We start from the raw sequence: 14,445 nt of genomic DNA on the forward strand, positions 1-14,445 counted from the left end.
CGTAGAAAAGAAAAAAAAACTTTTAGTGACAAAACTGTTCTGTTTTAATGACATTGTTGTTTTTTTTGATTTTGTAAGAACATTTTGATAAAGTCAAAGTATTCTGAGGCATTTACAAAGAAAAGCAATAACGTATTAAAATCTCTTCTGGTTTTGAAAACACCATATGTTTGCTTCATTATGCATGATGCATGATGTCAGCAGAGATTTGTTGAACCATATGGCAACTCGGTAGTTTACATTTCTGAGGACAATTCTAAGGAAGTAACTCATTTCTCCTCCAAGAAAAAGGACCGTCAATAGTAGTCACAAAATGAAGAATTGGACACAGTATAAATATTGGCTTGACCATAAAAGCACTAGAAATGTCATTCTGCTTTTAGCACCAGCGCTTGTATACAGCAATAAAGCATTGCTTTATTAATATTCCTTAGACTCTTTCCTGTCTTACACCCCCATACCTGTTGTTCCCTCTAGAGCCAATCTTTCCAAAACATGCCATTAATTATTTACAAAATTAAGGATTATGGATTATGGGACCATTACTAAAGAAACAATTTAAAAAATGACAACATTTTGAGTTAAAGTGACGTGTCTTTCCCGAACAATATCTGGTGTGGACGTGTACGTCTCATCATGACAATGCTCAATCTATTAAAAAAAAAGAACCTCTCTCTTACAGCAGAGCTCTGCTATAGTGTCTTCTGGGGTTCATAAACATAAACTGACTTAAACTGATTTAATTTCACCGTGGGCCAAATGAAGCATTAAAATTGTAGCATTATGATGACTATTAAACATCTCACAGTAGTTGGTATTGTTGCTAAAGGCTTTGCATTTGTTTAAATCTTGCTTTCAAGATTTTCTACTGAGTGTGTACATTTTTCCTTTAATTGAATACATCACTTTAGACTTTCTGACAAATATTTCTTCTATAGTATATTATATAATATTTCTATAGTACTTCTTCACTCTCACAGTTCACAAAGCTAAAGATGAGTGTTTTCCTCATAATGATTCTGACGGAGTTTACGCAGATTTTACCCGAGGCTACATCAACAGAAGGAGCCATACTTACTGTAGTAAAGTTTTCTGGACCACAGTCCTTTCCTCTATACTTGCAGTCGAGCAACATTTCATCTATGTTGTGGCTCGCCCTCTGTACAAACTCCAGCATGTTGAAGGTCTTGCTTGGGAAAAACTTGCTGTTGTCTGTGGGCTGCCCCAAAGCGGCCATGAAGTCATCAAAGTCCCCTTGCTCCACACCCAAGAGTCCAGCCATCCAGAAAATGTCATTCCTAACAATCTGGGACTTTCGATAGCTGTTGTAGTTGCACAAGGTGATGGCTGGGAAATACATGACGGGGCTGTCCATCTCATCCAGAATTGTGACATGGGGGTATTGGTAGTACTCAATCACACGGTCGGCCACTTGGTAGAGAAAGATGGAAAGGGAGGAGCTGAAGGCGGCGGCCCAAAGCAGCCGTCGAAAAGTCACCCCACCTGGGAGGAAGATGTGGCTGAGGCCGTGGAGAGTACAGTTGGCCCCAAACACTGTAATGTCTGATGCCGGACGTGGCACTTCTTCTTCTGGGGCTCCCATTATCACCAAGAGTTTCCAAGTTAGTGATTGCTGGGTGTGGGCTTGCTGCAGTGATGATCCACTGAATACTGGTTCTAACAGGGAGGTTCACCTATATGCATGAGACAGAGTCTAGTTTCCTTTTTGCACCCGAGGGAGGGTAAGGGGTTGGATATCTGGCGCTGGGAAGTAGCGATGGACTGTTATATCAACCAATCCTTATTGAGATCTTAGAGGGCACATTAAATTTAAGAGATCCGGTTTCATTTGGGAAGTAAGACCTGATCCCATAGCGGGTGGTGGTGGATTGAACGGACAGCGATATTTGGAATTTGTAACGTTCATTTATCAAGGTAATTTTTATGGACGCACATAATTATTATTGTGCGTCCCCAACTTGAAGGACTGTTGTTTTAATTTCAGAAGAATTCAATGTTATTTAATGAGAATGAAAAAAAACAATCAAAAACAATTTGAAACATCACATGTGTGGTGATTTGCAGTTCCTTTTTTGCAATTCCCAGTTAGCAACACATTTAGTTACAGCAGCACACAGAAAGCTTGAGCTGCCATGTACAACCACAATAAGCTTTTAGCCACTGAGAAGCTACACAAGGGGAATGGTTTAGTGCTTTTCTTAATGAAACTTTAACGGACCTTGTTGTGAAAGGCCAGAGTATTGCTTATTCACAGTTCCTATTAGGCTTATGGCAGTTGGTGACAGAATTCAGACCTGGCACTCTTATTAGTCACAGACTCACATTTATAATCTTTAGGCTATCATTCCTCCTGAACTTCCTTGTAACGATAACACAAAATACAATATACAGTGACATAACTCACACTGGAGAGTCAAAACAGGCATTCATCTACTGTGCATATTCTCAATAACCTCTTTCAAACCATCCAAAAGATTAAAAACATGTCCTAGTCAATACATGCTATAAAAAACTATATCTGATCATTTAAGGTTGCAGCACACAGCATCTTCTTTTTTGCTGCAGCCCTCCTATCATGTGTTTGGTAACAGCATCAATTATTAATGCATTCTCCTGCATACCTTTCAACTCATGGACAGAGGTGTACACTCACAGAATTCAGGCCTGAGGTTTTTCGGTCCATCCTAATAATTATCTGTCCCAACTGAAATTGATTTGCTCAGAACAGCATTCATTTAAAATTAAGTTGATAAGTTAACTGATACTGGAAGCAAAGCAAAGACATCGTCAGTACTACTTTAAGGGGAACTACACCTATTTTCAAAATGCAGACAAATTATTCTTATGGTCTAAGAAAGTTGAAAAATATTAGTAAAAATATCAAAAAACTACTAAAGTGAGTGCCAAAATTCATATCTACACATCTAAACAGCTCAATAGACAATGAATTGGGAAAGATGTTTTTGTTGACACCGAGCACCCAGGAGAATGAGTATATGAGTACATTTTCAGACTTGAGAACACTACAATAGAATAAAGCTCATTTGGTTATAAACAAGGAACCAAACATTCTGTTGGTCCACAAAAATCAGTTTCCTCTATGATTGTCTACAGAGCAGCTCAAGACTTCATACTTGATATTATATGTTTGAGACTTACTTCTATGGTTTTTGGCTTTGACAGAGAGAAGCTTATGTTCACAAATATTGAATAAGCTTTCCTAAGCCATGGAAAGAACAGGATCCTAAATTTAGGTGGTTCTCCCCTTTAAAGAACACCTGGTAACCTATTATATCTTGTTTTCTGTCTCAGCTTTCTTTACTTACCCACCAACCTCTCTTTATCATCCACGCCTCTTCTCTTTTACATACATCCCCTTAGCTAACTTTCTGCACATCTATTCTTTATCCCACCCCCTCTATCCTTCCCCTACATAAATCAATTGTGTTGGTAGAAGCCAAAAACATAGCCGATGAAGAGTGAACAATTAAATTGAACATTTATCACGTGGACACAAACCCGACTCCAAATCAATAATAATGTTGTTACGTACCTGCTGGATGTGTTAGCAGGTTTGCCATTTCATATTAAAGGGTAATATGTTAGTAATGTGTTTACGACTTGTTTCTGCTGCCCCCAGGTGGCCAAAACAATAAGTTATGCATGATAAAGCTACTCAATAAAGTTTTTTAACACAGTAAAGTTTTAAAGTTACAGTATCTGCACTGCATCCCAAAAGTGTGAACATTGTGCTTGTAAACCTTAAATTTGCATTAAGTAATGTTTTGGCCACTTGGGGGCAGTGCAACAATTTGTAAACACAACACTGATCTATTAATACCTTATAAAGGAAATGGGGAACATGGTACCTAACTGTTGCCCATTAACATGTCCAGGGGACATGGAGCAATATTAGCATTAAATTGAAGCTGTGTTTCTGTCAAATACTGACTCTCCTTTTAGAAATGTTTTTGTCTTCAACCACTCTTGAAGGAAATACAGCTTAATCACTGAAAACAGCCACCATGTTGATGAGAGTGGTGAGGGTGATTCAAAACAATGGATTGAAAGATGGTAAAATGCGCCAGAAAGCTGAGCGTGATCAGTTTCTGTGGGTTAATTGATGAAAGACCCTCCTTTCACATTATAAATAGGCCTAATCTTTTTATCCATTGTTCATGTAAAAATATGTATTGGAGCCACTTTAACAGCTTTAAAAATACCAATGGGGTTGTCATTGTTTGTCTGCATAAAACATTGACCCAGCCCTCACTCCATCACTTCACTCATGCCGACCAGAAAAGGATCGTACAGGACAGGTCCTACCTCAGAGTATAGTTACTGTACTTTAACATTTGCCACTGGTACTGTTGTTGGACAGGCTATACATGCATTTATGTAATACAAAACAAAAAGCACTGCTCTGCACAATGTTCTAACTTTGTATTCATAGTGAGAACCAAGGGATACATGCAACATATTTTTCATTAAAAATGCTAGTGTTTTAATGAGGAAATAATGAAAATATTAAGAAGTGTAATATGTGCCGTTAATGTAAACAAAAGTTACGAGGTTAATCCATTTCTTCCTGCATCTACATCAAAAAGAATCACTCGTTCCTTGGTTGATAACTGAAAGTTTTTACCAAATGTTAATAAACTCTGATAATCTAATAAACAAGCACACAGAGAAACACAAAACGACAGAAAACATACATTCATCGATTGATTGATTGATCGATATCTTTATTTCGAACATGCAAGAGAAAATAAAATAAAGAAAAAATAATAAAACAATGTTTTAAAAACATTGGAGAGAAAAAAAACAACAAAGTACCCTTCTTTCCTGTGTTAACATACCTCTATCACATGTGCAAAAAGGAGTAGGAAGAAGAACATTAACCTCTCTTTGACAGTGGTTGTAACTTCAAGAACAAGTTCAGAAAACAAACTTTATGCCAAACCTGCAGTGCGCTTAGCTAAGCATTTTTAAATGCTGCTAGGAGAAACCCTGAAGGCATTTAAATCCTGATGTTCGATTTGACTTTAAAGAAATTCAGATTACAGTGACCTTCCCTCAGCAAATATGTGAGAGGAGACATTTAGACAATGTCAGGTTTAGCAAAGACACATCAAACGTTCAGACACAGAGCAGCTTGAAGCATGTGCAGCTTTAAACTAGCTTCTTCCATGCACAGCTTGCAGAGGCATTTAGTAGTTCTGTGTGTAAGTGTTAGTAAATGAATTCAAGCTATGCTTACAGTAAATTGAACTCTGAGTACATCTTTACTGTTCTGTGCCGCCTATGGGTACATTTGAGTAATCTTTCTTCAACTACATCAAAGAGTCAAAGCACATTCCCATAGTTATTAAGTGCACTCTGAGCAAAGTGCAACCACTACTCAATCAATATACTCTGGAGGTTGTTCAGATGCTTTAAATTAGGAGTACTGGTTAATGTGCTGCCGTAAGAAATTGTCAATTCAGTACATCATGGCTTCTCTGTGTGCCCTGAAAACACTTTCTTTCATTCTACAGTGAGAAGAAGTCGAGGCTGCATTCACACGTGTCAAGATTACTGATATCTTCAGAGACTAAGTGCTCTTTCTCATAAGCCGCTTTGTATCCCGACTGTGTGGAAAATGTCAGACTTAGCCTGCTGGATCTGACGGCAGACATGTTACTGGTGGCTACAAAAATGTCATTTTCATATTGCTGAAAGGTCATTTAAATACTTAGTCCGGAGGAAAAAGGTCTTAACCTATCCTTCTGCTCCTCAAATTCTAATTACATCCCTTTTTGTTTGGTTGACTCTAGCGCAACCCAGCAACCACACCAGCCATCCAATGATTGAGTTTACAAAGAGGTTAAAGTGTTTGACTATTGTCCAGTTCTATTTTGTGAAAAAATACCAAAAATTTGCCTGGTTTCTGTGCAAGGACACGTCGAGTCACAGAGACTTTATTTAACTGTCCCCCAATTCACTCTCTTTCCTAGTTTGTTTCACCGCATGTTAAAAAAGGGCCTTTCATGTACTTCCAAAATCAAAACTGCAACAACAAGCCAAGTTTAAGTGCTGAGCTGACATATTTAATGTAACATCACATTTCACATCAATAAGCCTGAATGAGAGAATGATGAAAAGAATGCAAATAAACTTAAAATGCAGATAATAGTTGCTGGGATTGATTTCAAGATGCTTTACACCCTACACCCCAACCTACTCAGTGTTAAGCTGGAAGGTTTACCCAAGTATTCAAATGTTTGACAAATTAAAGAATAATTGTGAGAATTTAAGCTCAATCTTGACCTTGGACATATTTTGACAAAACAAAAGTCTTAACTCTTGTCCTACCTGTTCTCTTACTAGTTCTTTTTGCTGTCTAGGTTTAGAATACCAACAATTACTCACATTTTAAATATTGGAAAAAACTTCAGTTGATTGAAACTAATTAATTAACTCATGGACCATTTTAGTCGAAAGCTCCAGAAAGACAGAAATGGTTGATTGCCAGAGACTTGCAACTTCATATTTTTGCCAAAAATGTGAAATGCAAAGTACTTCCTCAAAACACACCATACAATAGCCTTCTTAATAACTAAGGAGAATCTTTTTCTACCACCACCATTTTTCAATTTTTCAGTCCTTCTTGGTATGACAAAAATGTAACTTGCGTGACTCATTTTACAAATTGGACAAATTTAGAATTAATTATTAAAAAATAATAAAAAGCAACATCCATTTCCAATGACTAATTGGTCTTTGCCAACTGAGCCAAAAGGACAACCATAACACATTTCAATACCAGCACAGTATCTGCTGCTATTTATCCACTACTCCACTTTCACTTCACAAAATTAGATTCTTTAATCGCATTAATCAGAATGGGGGACTTTAATGAATGTAGGCTGCAGCTGGTTTCTCACATGGCGAGCAGGACATGGGCAAGGAGTGACAAAATTTAATATTTCAGTATTAACCCTTACACATGAGAATCCTTTGATAAATTGGGTATTATAACAAGGGAATATGCTATAGCTGTTGTTTGCACAGCAGTGGTGTGTACTGTACTGTGGATTTGCATAACAAAGAGCATGGCAATGGCTTTTGTGTGTCAGAATCCCTACCCTGTTTGATTTAATGCCTAATTCTATGCTGACAGTTATTCATCAGGCCCAGGCAGAGGACTTCATACAGCTGCCAAAGTAATCACACAGAGTATAAAAGGCAGAAAGCTTCACTTTGGGCACTTCAGAGGACTTTTCAAAAATTAATTTCTGTCCAACTAAGACAGCAATTAGCTGTAAGTACAGTTAAGGGGAATGAAAGGTGACTTTGCCCCAATCCATTTTAGAGAGCGGTTTGGAAACAACACCCTTGAGATGAGAATATTATCTAAAATGACATTCACATATCGTCCGTGCCATCGCAGACTGTGGAGACCTTCAATCTTCAAAGAGTGAACTTTTGAGAAATAGCCTATATAAAAACTGATTTTACAAGTGTATCTTGGTGTCAGGGAACATTGCTGGAGCACCTTGTCCAAGGAGGAACAAATATTCTAGGATTTTAGGGAATTCAGTTCAGATTTGTCAATGTTGAATATTATCTGTGCCAGAAATAGAGACAAGTTTGCCGTGGCTCTAATCTGCGATTCCATTAGGAGACAAATTATGTCTGAGGAATGACCGACCACTCCACCTTGAAGATGGTGTAAAATAACAACAGGAATTTTCCAGAGAAGAACTTCAATGCTTTGAGGAAGAACATAAACAAAACATCCACCTTAAAACTGAATTAAGGGTTACTGTTATCGGTACCATGATGATCTTTGACTTGAGTGAATTAACACTTTTTCTCCTGGGCTATCCAAATAATAAAGGATCCAGTGAATTGGCTTAGTTAGGGGAATCTGTTTTAAATTGTCTTGTTGGAGGTTTTATTCCCAAATCGATACCATTTCCATCTGGTATTGGGCGCTCTGAACCAAACTGAACTCACTCATGCCTGGGTGCTTTGAAAACACAAGCTTGATTTTACGGCCATTAATTATAGCAGCTATAAATTCGGACCAATTAATATCTACAACAAGTGGGAGCCTGATTGTTTTGATAGCTGTCGGAAAGATGTCTAGAAAATGAAACGGAGGAGGAAGGCAGGCAGATTAGTTGTAAGGGGTCTGACAGCCCTGTGGTGCTGCCTTGTCCTGCCTACTGTCTTCTCCCTCTGGGAGATTGGCAGGAAGTCCATCGGAGGGATGGCTGACACCGGTGCTGGATGGATCCTAAGCTCTAAAAGCTGGTGGAGGCCTTCAGTCACTCTCTCCCTCCCCTGGTATTTGGTTTGTTGTTTTGGGTGGGTTTAAACTGGTTAGTTATTTTATAGATTGGAAAACATGTCCCACTGTGACAGTGTTGTATAGAAACTTAACAATTGGAAATTTCCTTCAGTTAAATAAGAGACATTTCTTTTCGGTAACAAGGAGGAAGAACTAAAGTTAAATCCAGGCTATAAACTCTAAAGGCCGTGTTAGAAATCTTGATGTTTTATTGGATCTCAGCTTCCAGGCCACATATAGACAAAAAGTTAATCCCTTTTTCAATATCCAAAAAGTAAGGGGAAATATGCTGGTTTTAGTTAAATACAGAGAAAGCAAACAAGTCCTGTCTTGTATCACCATGTGACCAAGTGCTCTGAACTGCCTAAACATAACCACATAAATGCAACCCATTCTTAAGCTGTCACAAGCATTTTCCATATTACAGGGAAAACAAATGACTTAGCCTACGTTAACAGTTGCCGTTTCGCAAATACATTTGATATGAATGTTTCTTTTGGGTGTTGAAACCTATCTGCTACCCATCTCCACTGTTCATCCACCGAGCGACAGCAATAGTTTGTCTTAGCTGTAGTTTCTCTCTTGCATTGGCACAGTTGGACAGTTTATCATCACGTCCAGTGTTTCATGATTCTCTCAAGATGTATTTACTGCTGGAAAATTAGTACAGTACTAAAACATATTGTTCAGCTCTTTACTACTTACAAAGTTATTGATATTCTATAAATCACGTAATGGCCTAAAAACAATATTAACACATTTCTGATATGCCTGAATATAAACCCTGTGGCCCCTTAAAATTCTTTAGGAAGCAGTCAGTTAGTAAAGCCAACACTCACAGTAAACTTGCATTTAGCTCAACTTTACACAATCCTAAAAGTGCCCACCTTTAGCAACTTTCAATTCTAAATGAAAAACTGTCTTTTAATTAAAACACTAATTTCCTGTATTCAATTTGTGGCTATTTATTAATGCACTAACTACAATGAAACTCTAGTATTACTTATATTATTTTTCATTAGTTTCTGTCTATTTTTATTCCATACAATCTTGTTTCATTATATTCCCATACATTTGATTTTCATTGTCTTTTCAAATGTTCTTTTCTCCTATGCTAAAGTGCCAACTCATTCATAAACTGCCCCACTCCTGTTAGTTAATTACATATTTGAGATTATCTTTCATGGAAGGTTTAATAAACGTTTGAAAACTCATGTGTGGTCTCCTCCTCTGAGCTGTGGCAGCAATGTGAGGTGTGGACAAAACACTAAAACCAATTACTTTCTTTCTGTACATCTGACAGGCAACTTCAAGCCGAGACTAAATAAATGGGCAAATAAAGCGGTTCTGGAGTCAATGGCATTAAAGTCTGTAATTCTACTGATTGCAAGAATCCCTATTACATCAGCTCGTTTGGTGTGGCTTAGAACGGTCACCAGGCTGCAGGCTTGAGTTAACTAATCAGGCTATCTTCTGCCTGTAATGGCTGTGTATGAAGCATGAGGAATTCAATTAAATCGGGCAAGTAAACATTCACTCAGCTACAACCTGTGACATTAATCTACAGGAACACCCTGCGAAGCCCTACTTCCCTCATTCCCCTAGGATTAACTCAATCAGTCTTTCTGATGGTTAACCAAGCAGACAACAGGGGCAACCTGTAGTTCACCCAGTGAGAGCTTGCGCCCCACGTAGGTCCATTGCAGCGGCCCGGGTTCGAATCCGGGCCGTGGCCCTTTGCTGTGTGTCATCCCCCATCTCTCCCACTTTCCTGTCTATCCACTATCAAATAAAGGAAAAAACCCCAATAAATAATCTTACAAAAAAGAGAAAAAAAAAGAAAAGTAAGGACACCAAGGAGTATAGATATAAAACATTTCAATTGTTCAATCAATGGTTTTTGTAACATGCATTGGAGATACAAATGATACACCACAGAAATAATTTCTCTATAACTGTTCTGGAGAAATAAACAACAGTGTGTGACCGCTCTTGCTGTGCTGTTGCTCGGTTATTACCTCCGCTTCTTTACAGCTTTTTCTAGCTTGCAACTCTCTGGGCAATGTGTACTGAACAGAACCTGTCCATAAACTGTAAAGACCAACTTTTCATTTCAGCGGTGCAGAAAAAAAAACCTTTGGCAGCTGCTACAGGGCCATATGATATTGTATTGAGGTGAGGCTTACATAGAGTACCTGGGCCCATTGTTTTGAGTGCGTGTTTATTCTCAGAGCAGATTTTTTTCGTCTGGGCCCTTTAGCAGACAGTGACGTGAGAAGCCTTCATTATACTTGTCAGCTGCCTTCTTAACAAGCTCTCCTGTGTGCCTCAGAGCTATCTGCTATCCATCTCCACTGTTCATCCACCAAGCATTCGCTACCGACATACTCTCTGATTTTAAAATCAGAGGCGTTTTAAAATCAAACATTGCCTCTGTATATCTGTTAAAAAAAACAGCTGATAGATCCTTCAGGCTATGATGCTAAATGCTTGTTGATAAATCTGAAAACACACATTAAAAGGATTTGTGCTCCAAGGTTCTACATTTAACATCTCTTCCAGTCAATTAAGTAATATGTTTGGATATGACAGCAAAATGAAATGCCAGTCAGTTCACTGACACAGAAAAAAAACACTCTGAAGAATCTGTTTGTGCCCTGATTCAATTAATAGAGGCTGGCAGCAGGTGGCAATGTTTATTTAGCCAGACATACAGTGTTGTAGAAGAGTGCTATTTTGTCCAAAACAGTGATAGTCACGTTAAATTATCTTTTCCATCTACTATCTGTGAAAGCTAATGCAATCCAATAAAACGTCTCAGCCATAAATTCTACCTTAACAGAAACAATAATGTTTAGTTTGTTTATATCAATTACTGTATTTCTATATTCTTTTTGTCCAATCGGTTACGCTTCTCTTTTCATACTGTATGTATGGTTTTTATGGCTTGAAATAGAGCTATAATTTCAATCATTATCATTGACTATATGTGAATTATTGAAAATGTTGCATTTAATGACAGTATTTCAGTGTGAAGTAACATGGATAATACATTTTTATTTCAAAACAGACTAAACTCTCCATACATCATAGATGCAGCTGAAAGATTAAATTAATAACAGAATAACACACCTAACCCAACTGAAACACACACACACACACACACACACACACAAAATATTCCATCATGGAGCAACTACTGAGCCACAAATCATTCTGCTAGAAACAAACAAGCTATTTATCTATCCTAGTCCAGATCTGCTCCTGTCAGCAGAGGCGAACCTCCAGATTTGGTCTCGACGGAGACCATGTGAAGTCTGTGTTCTGTGAAATTTGATTTTTCATAAAAGGTCACATGCAGTCATTTCATTTCAAGATGACTCAAACCTCTAAATTCAAACGAAATATATTCATCTGATTGCACAGTAGGCGGAACATAAAAAAAGTCATTGCTGTCATTCATTTTGTTCTGATGAGGCAAACTTTACTTTAACTTTATTTATTACAATATAACATTTGGGCCTAAGGGCAAAAAATAAAAACAATAAGTAATTATAAGTAGTTCAACTTGTGGTTGCAGACGGGGAGCTAATACATTTCTGACACCTGATAATTGAGCTTTTGGTTGGCAGAATGTGCATAAAGGGCTGTTAATTTTCATCGGATGCATTTTCACAGTGATGAGATACGTACTATCATTAAAATTGTAGTGAATCTGCTGATGGTCTGGATTCCAGGATACTTCTGGAATGATAAACCATACATCATGCCAGTCAAGATCGATACATAGGCCTGGGCAATAACATACCCAGATCCTCTCAATAGGAAGACCAGAGCAGCCAGATATCACCAAAAACTGATAAAGCATCGATACCACACACACTACACCACACCACACCACGGGTTTTTGGCTGTTTAGTAAATAACTTCCGGATACGATGGATGGGCAGAGCCCTCTGCCAGGGGACACCTTATGCCTTGAGTGCTGGCCTTAATTGAATGTAAAAGAAAAAAGAGGAACGTAGTAGATTGAATGCCTTTTGAAGATTTAATAGTGGGAAAATGGTGACGGGACCTTAATCCTATGGCAAGCAACTGAATAGGTCGAGCACCCTGAAAGTAACAGCGCTGTCTCGGTCTATAAATTGGAAATTCAGATTTCTGGTTCAGAATGTTGTTTATTTCTTTCTTGACTAGTGATTGTTCTAAAGCTATTTGGTCAGTAAACTGAGTTTGCAACAATGAGTCTAACCTGGTGAAGTTAGCTTCAAGGTTTTGTAGTGTAAGTGAACTAGCTTTGCGCTCCTAATAAAACTTTTTATTGCATCCCACAATATCCTGGGGTCTTTCTATAGAACCAACATTAATGTCTGCAAATATCTGGAATTCTGCTATAAACTGAGTAAAGAAGTATTAAAGGGCCATCTAGCAGCACGTTGAGACAGATGGTCTAGGGAGGGGATGCAGAGGACCCCTTTATGGTCAAACAATGCCATTGGACGTAACACGTCTTTTTCTATTGAATTAAATATTTGAGGGGATGCAAAAAGAAAATCTATTCTGGAAATATCTATAAGCATCTATAAGACCCAAGCTGCTGGCCCACGATTTCAAAGCATTTGTAGCTTGCGCCTGAACCCCAGTGGCTTTTGCTTTCAACCAGCCCATATTTGGGTCCCACACCGCATTGGAGTCTGTACCAAAAACAAAAGAAGAGTCAATTAACCTCAGTATTTGATTGGTAAGCATACCATAGAAATTGCCATAAAAATTATTAGGCGCATAAGCTGACACAAGTTAATTTTTCCTAAAAATATACTCTATTGTAGAAATCACAATTCTGCCTAACGGCCACTATTTTGTTTTTGAGCTTGCTGAGGACGATGTTTGCTGAGAATTGTGCGATAGAATTTGTTGGCTAAGCAGCCGGTAACAGTCTGTAGAAACTGTGTCTCTTGTAATCATGCCAGTGTTTCACACACATAGACTAATTTGTGGCGGGCTAGCACACCTTGCATTTCGTTATTAAACATATTTTTAACGCCATTTAAAATGTGCATTCGTTCAGCTGCATTTCTGCTCCTCCAACTCTCTGTCGCTCCACACGCACGCACTTTTTACCTCCTTTTGTAGATTTTATTTTTCTTAATAATCATAAGGTACAATAAATTAAAGTATTGAATTTGTTATTATTTGGCTAAAGATTTCTGTTTCTTTCTATCTACCTTCCTGACACAACCACTAAGCTTATTACAAATAATTGCGTAATAACATCACACATTACTACCCCTTCTCCCCACTAAATTGACTTTAAAATAAATGCCTTTCTTCTTAAAAAAAAAACAAGAAACAAAAAGCACAAAATAGCAAGCACATTGGAAAGGAGACTCCCTAATGAACCTATGGAGTGTTGGCTATATTAAACCGGACAGATATGTCATTCAAAAAACAGTCTCTGTAACCATATCAGATAATTATCCAATAAAACTAAGACATAGTAAGAGATTAAGACAAATCAAGAGTTTATGTTCATAAGGCAGTTGTTTTAATCCTGATCTTCTTCCACAGTCTTCTCTGCAATGGAATCCGAGACGCCAGCCATCTCCCTGGCAACAAGAAGACGGGGTGCAGCATCCTTAGCGGAGGTGAAAGCTCTGTGCTGGGAGCCTTCCTTGATCTTCAGTGTTGCCGGGTAGCGCAAGTAAAAAAAAAAAAAAACAAACAGACCATTGACTTGTGCTAAATCAATAGTTTTGGTAGAAGCGAATATTTCTGTCCCAGACAACGGGCGGAGAGTTCCGTGCAGCCCGTAGGATGGCCTCCCTGTCTGTGTAGCGAAGCATATTGAAAATCAGCCTGGGATTCGTACAGTTCTTCTTTGGGCTATCCCTGTAAATTTGGTGGGCTTTTCTGACCCCTCTTTCAGCTGGACGATGCAGATGTTGCATCTTTGGTTTCTTTCCTCCTTATCTGCTAGCTTCACCTCCAGCTCCTGAAAAGCGTGGCCATGGTTGTCAAGAATACTTGAGTGTCTTTCCACGGTAGTTTTTAGATTGTCAGATCTCATAGAGCCAAGACTTTTAGTT

General features: G+C 38.2%; 1 protein-coding gene across 3 annotated transcripts in view; it reads right to left on the bottom strand.

Moving 5' to 3' along the window:
* The window catches only part of asic1c (acid-sensing (proton-gated) ion channel 1c), an 87,667-nt gene that overhangs the window by 26,642 nt on the left and 46,580 nt on the right, over positions 1–14,445 (bottom strand). Inside the window, exon 1 of one of the 3 annotated variants that reach the window (XM_034888476.1) lies at positions 1,079–1,705. The exons of the other annotated variants lie outside the window; for them this stretch is intronic. Within the exon in view, the coding sequence (XP_034744367.1) occupies positions 1,079–1,603 (525 nt within the window). The 5' untranslated portion in view covers positions 1,604–1,705. Of the gene's footprint in view, positions 1–1,078; positions 1,706–14,445 lie in introns of those variants that run through there. 3 annotated transcript variants of the gene reach the window in all.

Source organism: Etheostoma cragini, chromosome 12, assembly GCF_013103735.1.
Source record: "Etheostoma cragini isolate CJK2018 chromosome 12, CSU_Ecrag_1.0, whole genome shotgun sequence".
NCBI classification, from domain to species: domain Eukaryota; kingdom Metazoa; phylum Chordata; class Actinopteri; order Perciformes; family Percidae; genus Etheostoma; species Etheostoma cragini.